This window comes from Ananas comosus, linkage group 1 (genome assembly GCF_001540865.1).
Source record: "Ananas comosus cultivar F153 linkage group 1, ASM154086v1, whole genome shotgun sequence".
NCBI lineage: Eukaryota > Viridiplantae > Streptophyta > Magnoliopsida > Poales > Bromeliaceae > Ananas > Ananas comosus.
Genome location: NC_033621.1, coordinates 10,868,053 through 10,883,532, shown reverse-complemented (window position 1 = coordinate 10,883,532; position 15,480 = coordinate 10,868,053). Strand labels below are relative to the sequence as shown.

Here is a 15,480-nt window from a genome sequence, read left to right as displayed (position 1 = left end):
AGTAAATTTAAAGGCTAAATTATACTTTTTGGTTTTCCGCGATACTTTGATTCTCAAACTTTAACTCGATATCGTCGCAATTAAGTCTCATTAATCCAATTTAGCTGACTAAATACTAATGCATCGATAACATTAAAGTGATATGACGGTGTTATGATGGATTATACAATAATGTTCAATATATACTGCGTCACTTTGACACGAATCCAGTACAATTATATGAGAATTAAACTAAATTGGATGATACCGTATAGCTGATTTTTTTTTGCTAATTACACCCCAGCCAACGGCTAAGATTCAGCCTTCTACAAAATATTGCATCTAATTAAATAATTTTGTTCGTAGGATTTGTGCCGGAAAAAAATCCTACCCACAAATAGTACGAAAAATCGCCTCCTTTCGGTGATTGCGGTCCATTTCATTGCTGATGAGGAGCGCGACGATTTCGTATGCACAATAAATTTATATTTAAAAAAAAGATAATTGCCTATATATTTCTCATACGTTTGAAAATATTCGATTTATTTTTTTTTTTTCCTTTTTAAAATAACCCTCATATGTTCCACCGTTATTGCAAAATATTTCCGCAGTTATCTTCTGTTAAGTTAATTTGGGTTAAACGTGAGTTAAACATCTACTATAGTTAAAAAAAAATTAAAATGCCAATTTTATCCTTAATTTAATGGCAAATAAAAAATGTTGGTGACGGTAGAGAGGGGTATATTAGAAAAGATCAAAAATCAAAATATTTTTTGTGCCCCTGACTTTAAGGACAAATAAGAAAACCAGTGATGGTGGAAGGGTATATTTGAAAGGACAAAATAGTAATTTTACAGAAATATCAGAGTTCATTAACCGATTTTAACTCTAGGAGTATATTAGAAATAGATTGAAACGTAAAATTTTTTTTTTTTAAATATTAATTTTTTAAAAAGAATAAATCGAAAAGTCAGAAATTTTTTTAAGAATATATAAGTAATTATTTTTTAAAAACAAATTTTACGCACTGTGCTGTAAAACGGCCGTATCCCAAGTCATATTTCCTGTTACCCCGTAGTCATCTCCAGGCCCCCACAATATTTGCTGCCGTGCAGTCAGCCAGTGCCAGTGGCAGAGGCTGTCAGGCAGAGGTGTCAGCATGCAGCAGACAGCGATGGAAGAGAGAAAGAATTGAAGGGCTTGGCGCAGCAGCCGTACCTATCACTTGCTTCCTACTTTCCAACTGCTCCCTCACTAGTCACAATACCATCTTTTTTCTTTTTTTTCTTTTTTTCTTTTTTAACATTGCAATTGCCCCTCTTTACACTCTCACCATTCACCAACTTTGCACTGCAAACCTCATTTGAGTAATTAGTATGGTGTTATGGGGAAACCTAAGCTCCCGTCACTTCGAATATATATCAAATTCTCACGTTCTTTCGTGTTTATTATGCACGTGAGTAAGAAATAATATGATATTGAATATCAGTATCGATTCTAAATTTGTGTTATTATATATTTGATATTGTGGGGGTTTATGTTTTATTTATTGCTTTTACGTATTCTGCACGATCATCATATACACGAATAAAAATATCAGATATACTTCTATACTATTCTTATATGGCCGATCTTTTGGGTAACATCGATTTTTTATAAGTTGATCTCTAAATTGAGCCATTTAATTAAACTACATGAATAGTGTTGGTAGAAAAAAAAAACTGTTTCAAACGATAAGAAAAATAAAAAGTTTGGACACTTACGAGATAGCGAGAGGTTACGTGCGAAATATACTAACAAGTAAAGTTGTAAAGTCTCTGTCCCAATCGTGTATTTTTTAAAAAAAATTTTAGTGCACTCCTCCCTAAGTCCCTATTATCGCATATCACTTAGAATATCGTACTTTACACACGCATCTGATAAAAACTTTTTTATTTTTATTTTTTCAAAAAATAGGTCAGGGTTCATGCCAAGAACTCAACTGAGCCTACGAGTTGATCAGATCTACCTGAAAAAAAATATAATATTATTATCAGTAGTTCAAATTTTATCAGTAGCAAGGTGCAGTGCTCAGATTGAGTTTTTTTTATTTTTTATTTTTAATAATAATTTATTAGTTGCGTTCTTCACCTGAGCCGTTAGTACACTGGGAAAAAAATGCGGGAATAATAAGAGAGCATCTACTTTAGAATAAGAACCATGACAATGCTAGATTTTTCATATCACTCTTGTGCCCTTTTCGCCTGTCTCTTAAAATTAAGTAAGCTTTAGTAGAAGAGAATAGAAGAAATTGGTATCTAATTACTTACATATCTACTCTTTTGTAAACCCTAATTTGTAACACTTGTAAATGAGTAAAAAAGAAAAAAGAAAAGGCAAAAATTTTTTTAAAAAAAGATGATAGAGTTTAAGTCCCATTAATTTAAAGTAATTAATGCCTACGTTTTTCGTAGGTTATATCGAGTACAGTAATTTTCTGATCATGTTAATTTTAAATAATAATTTGCACCGTATATTACAAAACTACTGTTTTTAATCATATCAAAATTCAATTCATCTAAACAGAACAATTGATAAAACAAAGGAGGAGGAATAAACATAATTACCCTGCACAAATCCTCACCAACAACATAACCACCCCCAAAATAAAATAAAATAAAAATTAAAAATTAAATAAAATACATAAATTCAAAATTCACACACTCCCACTCTTTCCCCACAAATGAGGGGATCACTCTCCAATGCAACCCTCTTCTCATCCTCCTCGCCAACACAAACTATCTCCTCCAACTTACAATCATCACTACTGACATTTCTAGTTGCCGCACTGTCTATATCATCAGTACTTACACAATAGCGCGAAAAATTCTTATTATTGTCATCAGAAAGATCGGAAGAAGGAAAAGAAGATGATGAATTTTTGGTGAGCTGTTTGGCCCTCTCCACCTCGCCGGCCCAGTCGGTCCGCCAGATTGCAGCCACCATCAGAACGGCGCAGGTCGCCTGCGCAGCCAGCAGGCCGATCCATAGCCCGACGAACCCCATCCCCGCTGCGAACCCCATGATGAGCCCCACTGGCATTCCGACCTGTCGAATATAAAATATTAAAAAAATATTAATTTTTTTAAAAAAAGATTAGGTTTTTATATTAAAAAAATTCTGAATTCAAATTCTACTTGTCTTGTCTTCTAGGGGAATATAAAATATTAAATAGGTAGAAATACTTGTCGTCTAGGGGAATATAAAATGTTAAATAAATAGGTAGAAATATGTGGGCGCCCCCTCTACTATAGCCCCTTTTAAACTACCCTCACCATTTAATTAATCGATTCTATCCATCATTAATCAATAATAATTACTTTAAAATTAATAAAATTACTAATAAATTTCATAATATTCCTAATTTATTCCATTAGAATCTTATCCAAATCTAAAAAAAAGGGGCTATAGTGAGGAGAGTTTTAGCCGTACATTTTTATCGTTCATAAATATTATTAATAATTCAGCATTGTTACTATGTACCAGATAGAAGGAGCCCAAATTTATGTTGGCTCCTACGGCGGGCCGAGCGGTGCCGCGCAGCACGCCGCAGCCGGCGGTCTGCGGGCAGTTGCCGAGCTCGCAGAGGCCCATCACCGGCAGCGCGGCGGCGGTGAGCCGCAGTATCGTCCGGTCCCCGGTGAACATCGTCCCCCACCGGTCCCTCACCCCGGCGGCGAACCCTGCGGCCGCGACGCCGATCGCCGCGCCGCACACCAGCCCCACCGCCGCCGCGCGCCTCGCCGCCGCCGCGCGCCCGGCCCCGAGCATGTTCCCGACGCGCGTGGAGACGCCGAGGCTGAGCGCGGAGGGGAACACGTACACTAGCGACGTGGTCTGCATGAGGATCCCCATGCTCGCGACGGTGTGGCTCGGGTTCCGCAGCAATCCGCAGAGGAGGATCATGAGCTCGTACCACCACCACTCGAGGCACACGGACACGCAGGTGGGGACGGCGAGGCGGAGCAGCGCCGACCACCCGCGCAGGCACTCGGCCGTGGGGGCCACCCACGTGTCGCGATGCACGCCGGAGAGTAGAATATAAGCTAATAAGAATAGGAAGAGGTTGAGGTTGGTCCAGGTCATGGCGAGGGCGACGCCGGGGACGCCCATGCGGAGGCGGCAGACGAGGAGGTAATTGAGCGGGGCGTGGAGCGCGATGGCGAGCGCGGACGCGGCGGTGATGGGGAGAGTGATGTTCTGGGAGCGGAGGTATATGCGGATCGGATGGAGGATGCTGAGGAGGAGGAGGTCGGGGAGGGCGGCGAGGAGGAAGGAGGCGGCGCAGGCGGCGAGGAGGGGGTCCTGGCCGGAGAGGAGGAGGAGACGGCGGGCGTTGAGCCAGAGGAGGGAGATGGGGAGGGAGGCGGCGAGGAGGAGGAGGACGCAGCGCTGGAGGGTCAGGCCGAGGAGGCGCGGCTGGCGGGCGCCGAACGCCTGCCCGCAGATCGGCTCCATCCCCATCGCCAGCCCCGACAGCACCGAGTAGCCCGTGATGTTCGCGAAGCCGATCGACAGCGACCCCCCCGCCAGCTCCGTCTCCCCCAGCCCCCCCAGGAACAGCATCGAGATCATCGACCGCGAGTACAGCACTAGTCCCGTCGCCGCAGTTGGCAAGGAGATTTTCCCTATCGCTCTCACCTCCTCCACCACCTTAGTATATACATATATATATATATATATATATATATATATATTTTTGGTAAACAACAAGTGAGTGCATATGCTTACATTAAAAAGAATCTACCACACCAATTAGAATGAGCCACATATGTTATAAATTGTTTGTAAGCAAGCAAATTAAAAATTGGTTCTAGTTGAGCTTTTGCAGCGCCACCAAGTTAACTGGAACAAACAAAATTTTAATAGATAGCGCTTCTTCCCACAACTCTACTCAAAAACATTTATACAGAAACTAACGTGTAACTAAATATACAGTAGAAGAACTAGTCCTAGGAGGGAATCTACAAGCTACGCGTGCATGGGGCATCTATATATATATATATGTATATATATATATATATATAATAAATAAGAGGATATATATATATATATATATGATACATGTGAATATGAATATACATGATAATGCAAGTTGCACATGATGGGATATGCATGACAATATATATATATATATATTTACCTCAGAGAGAGAAGGCCAACGGTTGAGATCATCATGGAGAGCATTGTGGGGAGGAGGATCCTCCTCCTCCATTAATGGTTTGTTAGGGTTTAAGAGATGGGATTTTTGGGTGGAGGAGAAAGGAGGGGAGGGGGAAGTGTTACACATTGAGGTGAGATGTGTGTTCACCTTTTTCTTATTTCCTTGGTGGGGTTATTTTTAATTTGGCCTTGGTTTGGATGTGTGTATATATATATATATATAGTTTCTTCCCTTTGGGAGGGATGTTGGGAGTTTAATTATGATGATGGTGGGCTTGTGCTTCCTCTGGCAGCACTGGAACTGCTTATATAGGGGCAGGCAGTACAGCCCTTCAAATGCCAGCGGCCATGTGTCGATTTGGAATTTGGAAGTGATGTGATGGTTGGGTATATTAAAAGGGAAGGAGAAATGCGGTCCCCCCCTCTCTGAGACCGCAGATGCGTTGGTCAATTTGTGTGGTGCCTGAACTGCATAAATAAATAAATAAATTAAAGTCACCGATTGTTGTTGTGCATTTGTGTCCTGCATAACTTAATGAATATATTGCATCTTCTCGACGTTGTATGTAGCTAATGCATCAATCTATAATGGCAGCAGAGCTATGGTTTGAGCCACCCCTCTCAAAGAGTTATCNTATATATATATATATATATATATATATATATATATATATATATATGTATTATAATAAATAAGAGGACATATATATGATACATGTGAATATGAATATACATGATAATGCAAGTTGCACATGATGGGATATGCATGACAATATATATATATATTTACCTCAGAGAGAGAAGGCCAACGGTTGAGATCATCATGGAGAGCATTGTGGGGAGGAGGATCCTCCTCCTCCATTAATGGTTTGTTAGGGTTTAAGAGATGGGATTTTTGGGTGGAGGAGAAAGGAGGGGAGGGAGAAGTGTTACACATTGAGGTGAGATGTGTGATCACCTTTTTCTTATTTCCCCTTTTTTTAAGCTTTTGGTGGGGTTATTTTTAATTTGGCCTTGGATTGGATGTGTGTGTATATATATATATATATAGTTTCTTCCCTTTGGGAGGGATGTTGGGAGTTTAATTATGATGATGGTGGGCTTGTGCTTCCTCTGGCAGCACTGGAACTGCTTATATAGGGGCAGGCAGTACAGCCCTTCAAATGCCAGTGGCCATGTGTCGATTTGGAATTTGGAAGTGATGTGATGGTTGGGTATATTAAAAGGGAAGGAGAAATGCGGTCTCTGAGATCGCAGATGCGTTGGTCAATTTGTGTGGTGCCTGAGCTGCATAAATAAATAAATAAATTAAAGTCACCGATTGTTGTTGTGCATTTGTGTCCTGGATAACTTAATGAAAATATTGCATCTTCTCGACATTGTATGTGCTAATGCATCAATCTATAATGGCAGCGAAGCTATGGTTTGAGCCACCCCTCTCAAAGAGTTATCACAGATTGCTGATGTAGAGGTCACTCAATTTGACGTTGTATGTACTAACGCATCAGTGATAGCAGCAGACCTGTTATTTGAGTCCCCCCCTCAAAGAGTCCTATAGATTGCTGATTTGGCGGTCACTCGATTTGATAATTTGAATGGTAAATGCGAACTAATCGAAGCACTTATATATCGGCAGCTTACAAGGATATATAATATTGTGAAAGTTTTATTGTAGTACTAGTATCAAAAAGCTCAATAAGTCGTACTCATTGCGGTCCAACACCAGCTCAAGCCATCATAAATATCTATATTTGATAGATTTTTCAATGTCTACAATTAATCCAATGCGTTGCACGAGTGATCACGACCGCTCATATCTCGACTAAGACTAAGAGATGTCTGGCTGTCACGCATGTCATGCAGAGAATAAGTAGCAGAAGCGATTTGATGTGCGAGGAAAGAAGTATGAAAGAAAAAAAGGTAAAAACCCAAGTGTTCTTTATTCAAAATTATGTGTCGTATTTTTTCTCTGGTGTAGTCTGTGAATGGTCCAATGGACCTGATCCTAGCAATAACTTCTTAGCCAGGAGGGTTAAATGCATGGGACAATGCTTGTCCTATCGAAGAACTTAATTTTCAGAAGCTACTCCCAATCAAAAACAGTTGAATTATGAAAGAGCACATGTGCTCATAAGAAAAAAAAAAAAAAAAATTCAGTAGGAAGCTTTCTAATGACGCCTTGTTGAGGAGCCCGATCTGCTGTCATGTGTTAGTTTTTTATTTATCTAAGAATTATAATCCTCTCCTCTAAATTCAAAAAGGTTAGTGTTTTTTTTTTTGAAAAAAAAACCCCCAATAAACTTTTGGATGAGAGCAAAATGAACACGTAGCAACAGATTGGAGGCTCTGAAATAAGGCGCCATTGAGAGCTCCCCTCATAAGTGCATGGTTATCTAACAATATGTGGTTTATGTACACTTCCTTCTACATGTGGCCCCTCCATGTGTGGTGAATTTTCACCATTGCTTTGTTTCCTTTGTTTCACTCAAACTTCTTTTTTTTTTTTTCTCTCTCATTTTGTTGTCCTGCTTTCTTTTATCATTGGAATTTCCATTAGATGGTCCCAAATTAAGGAATAATCTTTTTCTCCCTAATTCTCCTAGCTAAAGCTAAAAGAAGGGATTGTGATTTCTTATTATAATGCTTTTTCAAGGAACCAAATCTCCCTTGCATGTGCCCATGCAAAATGCAAAATTCTCCCTCATTTTTCCAGCCATTTATGCCCTTTTTTTAAGCATCATCCAATTCCTTCCCACTTTAAGGACCTGTTCGAAAACGCTGTAAATACAGTATAATTGAAGAAAACAAATTTTTTTATTATGGACTGTTTAGGTGCTCTTTTTATAGCTCTAAAATATAGAGTTTATAGTCTACAATTAATAGAGTATTTTTTGTGTAACATGAAAAAGGAGGTCCTAGCTCTATACATCTAAATAATAATAATAATAAAAATAATAATTATATATATAATAATAATCAGAGCAAGTTGGTGAAATGGATAATATAATGTCCATTGAAAAGTATATAAAATTTTCTAGAGTTCTCAAAGCGGCCCAAAAAGTGGACTTATTGTGGAGGTTTCTCTTGATATTTAGCATTTTTTTTGTTCTTATTGCTATTTTCTTTTATTTAGGGTTGATTATATATTATCTATATATATATATATGTGCAATTATTGCTTGCTTAAAGATCAACTTAGTACATATTTTCAAAATCCTTTGATTAATTTTTCGCGCTCTAATTCGAAGTTGACAAGATTACACCACTAACTTACATAGAAAACGTTTTTAAACCGATCATTATTGGTTAGTAAATTGCGGAATATAATCCAAAACACTCTGAAATTAATATTTATGATGAACCATATATACCAAAATTTACAATGGTGGAGATGCATGTAATTGCAAGGGGGGAACCCAAAAATTCTTTTTTTTTTTTCTTCAAGTTATTAACATGCCAATAGTTTCTTTCTTTCTTTCTCTTGTCCCCCTATCTTTTGTTAGTGGGGGTTTTGCTATCAATTTGTGGTGGGCATCCTTATCTCAATGCTGCTGCATTTGTTCCCTCCTCAACTTGCCACAAGAATGCTCTCTTCCAAGTTTTCACATACACATGTAGATAGATGCTCACGCAAGTTCACTATTGGAATATATGTAATAAGATAAGTGTTATCATCTTACCGGATATAACAGTACTTTTCGTAAGAGCATCAGAGGTTTCGTTTCGTATACTGCTTAAGAAGTCTGGTTAATTGGTCTCAGATATAATATATATATATATATGTATATATAGCTGTTTGTCTGTCCGTCTCTTTCTTTCTGTCTCTCCCCTATAATCATTTTGTCTAATGTTTTTCATTCTTGGATTAGGATTTGTAGTGCAGATGTACACCTATTTTGGTTTACGTGGTATGTACAACTGGGCATCAAAGGGGACTTCTTTGTATTCGTGGAGTTTTAACTGCATGCTTCTTCAATTAATACCACTTAATGTGGCGTGCGTGTGCACACAAAAATGTGAGAACGTAACTCAACATCGAAAACAAAGTGAAAGCACGGGAGAGAGAGATTGGAATCTATTCAACAAAGCATTTGTAGATAATAATGTGCTGCAAAAGTGAAAAAAGGCCAGGGGCCTGCTACTAACTGAAGAAACAATATATATATACTCTTATTATTATTTTGTCTACCTCAGATCGATCAAGATGACAAAATTCTCAGCAGTGCCACTGAGGGGAAATTACCAAAGCAGTACTACTGATCCCTACCTCCTTTGTCCCACACTTTCCCCTTATTATTACTACCTTTTCCTCCCACTGCTTTGTAGGGGTGGAAATGACCCGAGCTCGAGCGAGCTTATCTTACCTCAGGTTTGCGAGGGAGCTTATTTTACCTCAAGTTTGGCTTGAAATTATTTTCGAGTCTAAATTTAGACTCAAGCTCAGCTTAAAATTAGTTCGAGCCGAGCTTGAGTGAACCTAACTTCGTGTCGAGCGTGCTCGAGCCCTAAACGAACTACTTGAAATTCTTAACGTTCATACAATATATAGTTTAATTTTTATAAAATATTATCTTGAATTTAATACAAAATTTTGTCTAATGGTTCAACATGTAAAATAAATGCATGGAATACGGTATTATAATATTAAAAAATAGTTTATAAGTTGATTTAGAGGAAAAGACTCTACGAGCAAGTGAAAGAAAGTGGGGTCAGGAGAGAGTAATTAGGATAGGGCTTCGCTAGTTTAGTTTTGTGGACCAGCAAATATAGTCCAATAAACTAAACTTTATATACATATAATTAAAATACATAATATATATAATTTTTACTATATATAACTAAAATATATATTAGATATAATTATAAATATTAATAAATATTTATAAATATATATAATTATACATAATATATATTTTCAATTATATATAATAATATATATATTCGAGCTTTTTAAGCCTAATTCAAGTGAGCCTAGTAATACTCAAGCTCGACTTGAAATAAATTTCGATTTTTTTTTTTCTACTCAAGCTCGGTCGTTTATTTTTGAGCCTAGCGCGAGCAAGCTAAATGCTGAGCCGAACACGAGCCGACTCGCTCATTTGCCCGCACTACTGCTTTGGATAAAAGTTATCCTTTTCCTTCTCCTTTTACTATGAAGATCCCTCAACTATAGGGCATTTTGAAATTTCCCCTTAACTTCACTTTTTCTCGCGGATAATTCTTAACTTTTGTCTCTTTTGAATTGAGTGATTTTAGCCATATTTGATGGGTTTAATTTAGAGATGTCAACAGGCTGGATACCGAGCGGATTTTCAGAAACCCAAATATGAATCCAACTATCAAATCGGAAACCTGAACCCCAATACGCCCAAAAATCCGAAACCCGAACCCGAAATAATTATTTCTTTTTACAATATATCAAAACATATTATATTTAATATAACTTTTCAAAATACAAATTCAAATATAACATCAAACATTTATATAAATTATATAATGTAAAATTAATTCGGGTTCAAGTTTTGATCGGGTACAGTCAAAATCCATACTCGAATCCAAATCCGTCGGGTTTTCGCTTTTGATATTCATATCCGAAACTATATCCGTTTAGTATCGAATAAATCCGCTTCGTTCAGATTTGGGTTTGGATAAAATTTCAAGTATTTGTATGCATTGACATCTCATGTTTAATCATTTTCTAACTAAGGAAACTAAAACAACTAACTGTTAGCTAATTAATAGACTCATTATATTTGTGAAAGTTTTTAACTGAACTATTGTAAATCAATTAGGAAAAATTAAAAGTTAATTAGGAAGCCAATTACAAAATAAATAAATAACAAAATAAATAAATTGAGGAGCTTGTTCGAAATGCCCTAAAGTTGAGGGGTCTTTTTGCAAATTTACCTTAATTAATTTTTCTTCTTTTGGACGAAAACTCTAGGAGTTTTCCTCATAGAATTTCTATGAGGTGAGACTCTTGATACATGATATATATGTGTCTTTATCTTATAATGTTTTACTCTTTTAGGTTGGTTGGGGAAAATGGAGTTCCCCTCACAATATTTGTCCACCTTAATTATCATGCCTTTCACTTTCTCCTCTTTCGCTTTGCCTCCTTATAATTTAGTACCATTCTTGCTCTTCTAATACTTCTTAGTATCGCTAATGTGCTGGTTTATACTGTATGTCAGTTTATACGTGATACATTAGTACGCCAAAACATCAGCAACCTATAAGAGCAACATTTTGAGACACCTGTAATTGTACTCGTTGTAGATATGCAGTTCATTAATTGTAAGATCTTTCCATAGTGAGCGGTAAAGAGTGTGAAATAATCGTTTTTCTTTAAATACTTAAGTTGACGAAGAGCGTAAAGAATGATATTATATTCAACAATTCTCATGTTCTGAGCTCGAGATTTTTTGATAAGTCTACGAACGTGGTCTGATGAGATCTAAGCTCAGGATTTTCTAGTTTAATACCATGATAAAATATATGAACCAACCGTTGTTCTCCAAAAAGTTAAGCTCTCAAAGAACAGTTCTTTATACTTTGTATTCAGCAGTGAGGAGAGAGAGGGGCCAAGAGGTTCTTGCTTATGAGTATAAATTTAAAGTATCCTAATTATAATTTACCTACCATATTAATGTAAAATAACATAAGAACATATGAAAAGATAGAAAAACTTAAGATTTTCATTTCAAGCTTTTACTATTGGTATAACAAATTCTCAATTTTATCTCTTAAGAAAATGATAAATAATAATAATAACTATTATTTATCGATTGAGATGAAAAACAGTCTAATATATATAACATGAATTTGGTCTGCCTCAACTGGTCACTAAACATTTAAAAAAAAAAAAAAAAAAGTCACCAAAGTTTTAGCACTTCACAAAATTAACTTCTTAAAAGCTAAATAAGATATATTGGTATATTCTGGTCAATAAACATATGTCAACCACATGTATGTTGATTATCCTTTATTTTATAACCCTTGTTATCATTTAACTGTTCATGCCACCAATATATGAAAAATATTATCATAAAATAAAAGGAGATGACACAAAAAAGTGAGTTGTTTGTCAAAAAGGAAATGAAAATTAGTTTGGTGAGTAATTAATTGTGTATTAAAAGTAGGAATCAAATAGGTTACTTTATAGGTACCACAAAGAAAAACTGTGGAACGTACGTGACTAATTTATCATTAGTGACACAAACAGTATGATTATCACACCATCATCATGCCAAAGTCAATTGTACCAAAATATTCATGCAATGATAATATTGATAATTCAACGCCGACTAAACACTGATCGAACTATAGATTACGATAAGGGATAAAGCTAGCTTAAGAATGTCGGTTTATCAGATTGAGATAGTTTAGAACCGACATCGTCGACGGATTAAAGTAAGTGTATACTTGCCTAGATTTAGAACAAGGACAACACAATTGCTCCACTTCATGGTGATTAATTTCATATTATTATCCATCTAGAAAAGGAATCCCCACTACATTAGGATGTGATTAGGAGCATAACACACAGAATTGACACTTAGCATGCCAAAAGTTGGGATATGTAATAGATTAAGGGAGATAATTAGTTGAAGAATCATTAGTAGTTTAGTAAGTAAAGAAGTGTTTGGAAGACTAAAGATGATCCCCACTTAATTAATTGGAAGTCAAAAAAAAAGGGCAAAAGTCAAATCTCAAGCTAGTGTTAGAAAAACCTAAGAACCATATATTATTTAATAAATTGATGTGATATCCAACAATGAGAGAAAAGTTTGATGCTCTTGAAACTTAAGATGCAAGGAGTTATCTTAGCTAATATTATCTTGGACTAATTTTATGCTCACGAGTATATCAGCATCCTGTCTTTGTTGCGGAGATTGCGTTGACCAAAGTCACAATAGAAATTTATGAGTGTTGTCTCTGTATACTTCAAATGAATTGATCTCTCTCTCTCTCTAATAGTTTGAGCTTTGAGAATTATAGTTAGGATTGACGATCCAAAAAATAATATCAGAGCAGGTCATGAGTTTGATTCCTGCATACTGCAATGTGTGCAGGCGTAGAAAAAGGAGGATTGTCGACGAATAGGCCAGCATTCTACCTACATGGCAAATGTTCTTTGTCTGTATATTTTAAGTGAACTAGTTATTCCCATTCTAATAGCTCGAACTTGAGGATAATATATGAGTAATTTCGAACCATCCAACATTATATATATATATATATATATATATATATATATATATATATATTATTATATATATATTATACCCACTGCTTTACAAAAAGAGCCAAAGAATAAAAGACATATGTCAACAAAGAAGGAGACCATCTTAAGGGAGACTGAGTATCATCACCCTTAAGCACCAAGCTTATGATTTTGCACCACGTGGCACGACACTATACGTGCATGTTAAAATATTAGCTAAAAATAATCGACGATAGTCGGGGTTACAAGTGTCGGTTTCTTAACAACTCTTTTACCAATAAAGAATAGGCAAATAATATAATAGATCTTTCATTCCTTGCTTCAAATTAAGTACTAGCAATGTTGCAATGAAGGGTTTTCATTGGTGGAAAAGGGTAGTTTGGTGGGTCATGGGAGAAGGAGAAGAAATTAAGAAGGAAAATAAAGAAGAAGAAGAAGAGAGAGATAGTGGAGCAAAGTGTTGTGTTGGTAGGGGGGATAGCAAGAACTTTTGTCTAATTTAAAAGGGACTTGTACACAACTAGTTTGTTGTTTTATTTAGGGTAGGGTTGCTTTGGAACATGGCTAAAACAAGTAAAACTCCTACTCCTCCCATCTCCACAACAAGTCATGTCAAGAAACCACATGTAGAGTAAGTGCTCCTTATCTTCTCCCATCCCAATGCAAAAAAGCCCAAAACAAAGTAGAAGTTGGCCACCACCAAACAAGTCTTCCAAAGAAGATGGTTGGGAGGGAGGGGTGAGTTTCCCTTCTAGGCATTGACACTTGTGCTCTTCTCAACTCTCTCTCTCTCTCTCTCTACATATATAGCCTACACTTTAGCTCTTTTGTTCCCACAAGGCTAAACAATGCTTTTAGGGCTTCATGTTCTTTTAAACTACAATGGTCCAAAACCAAACTAGTAGGCTCTATTACTATTTGCAAGATAGCTCATCCTCTCTCTCTCTCTCTCTCTCTCTCTCTCTCTCTCTCTCTCTCTCTCTCTCTCAATATATATCTATCTCTTAATGGCAAACAATTGAATAACATTTCTTACATTATGATTGGTGCCCTATATGCTATGGTTGTGTTTCCTTTCTTTCTCTTTGCCTAGGTTAGGCAATTTTGTCACACAAAAGAATAGAACGGAAACTCCCACATGTTTGGGTCCCCTTGGGTTCATTTCACACATGTCTAGGCCAGGCTAATTAATTATTAGCCTATGTACTAAAGGGCTATTTAGTTGTTTGGAGTTTTAACTGCATTGTAGTTATAATTCTATACAAATTCAAATATGATATTTTATTTGATGCATTTGAATTTAACTATTGTAACTATTATTATAGTTATAATTGCACAAAGTGATTCAAATGCAAAAGTTGTAACTACACCAAAATTGACTATAGTTTCAACTATAGTAGTTGGAGAGAGCAACTTTAAATAAAAGGTAAGCTTCATTTCGTAATCACCTTTTAAACATAAATATCTTCTTTCTTAGTAGCGATTATTTCACTATTACATATATAAAGTAATAAAATTTTGTAAATGCACTTCTCAATTATATGCAACTAAATAAAGTATTTATTGTTGTACGGTTTTCACTGCATGCCATCAAACAAGATGCATTTATTTTTAATTGCTGCATTTATAACTACATGCATTTTTAATTATATTGTATTTATAATTACATGTCAAGTTGGAGTTTTAATAGAAGTATTTTTTAAGCAAAACTAACCAAACAAATATTTATGTTAAATTGTTTTTGTTTTTTTTTTTGCCATCAAACTACAAGGAAGCTGACAATTTGGTACTCGAAACTTTAATTTGTTGTAACTTATGTTATGAATTTTCTAAATTATTGCAATCAAGTCCCCTAATAGTCCAATTTAATTAACTAAATGATGATGTATTGTTGATGCGGCTGTTTAGTTGTTATCATGTTATCAACCACAACACTATCATATCATCGCCAAATCAGTGATGCATTAATCACCTTAATTGATCTGTGAGACTCAATTACAACAATATAGAAAGTTTAAGCTAAAAATTATAACAAATTGAAGTTTGAGGAATATAAGAATGACAACAAAGCC

General features: G+C 36.1%; 1 protein-coding gene across 1 annotated transcript; it reads right to left on the bottom strand.

Annotated features, from left to right (window-relative positions):
* On the bottom strand, positions 2,495 to 5,472 carry LOC109707178 (protein DETOXIFICATION 48-like). The gene is made up of 3 exons (XM_020228296.1): positions 5,162 to 5,472; positions 3,502 to 4,671; positions 2,495 to 3,066 (listed from the first exon to the last, which is right to left on the bottom strand). The coding sequence occupies exons 1-3, from the start codon at positions 5,306 to 5,308 to the stop codon at positions 2,668 to 2,670; spliced, it is 1,716 nt and encodes a 571-aa protein (XP_020083885.1). The 5' UTR covers positions 5,309 to 5,472; the 3' UTR covers positions 2,495 to 2,667.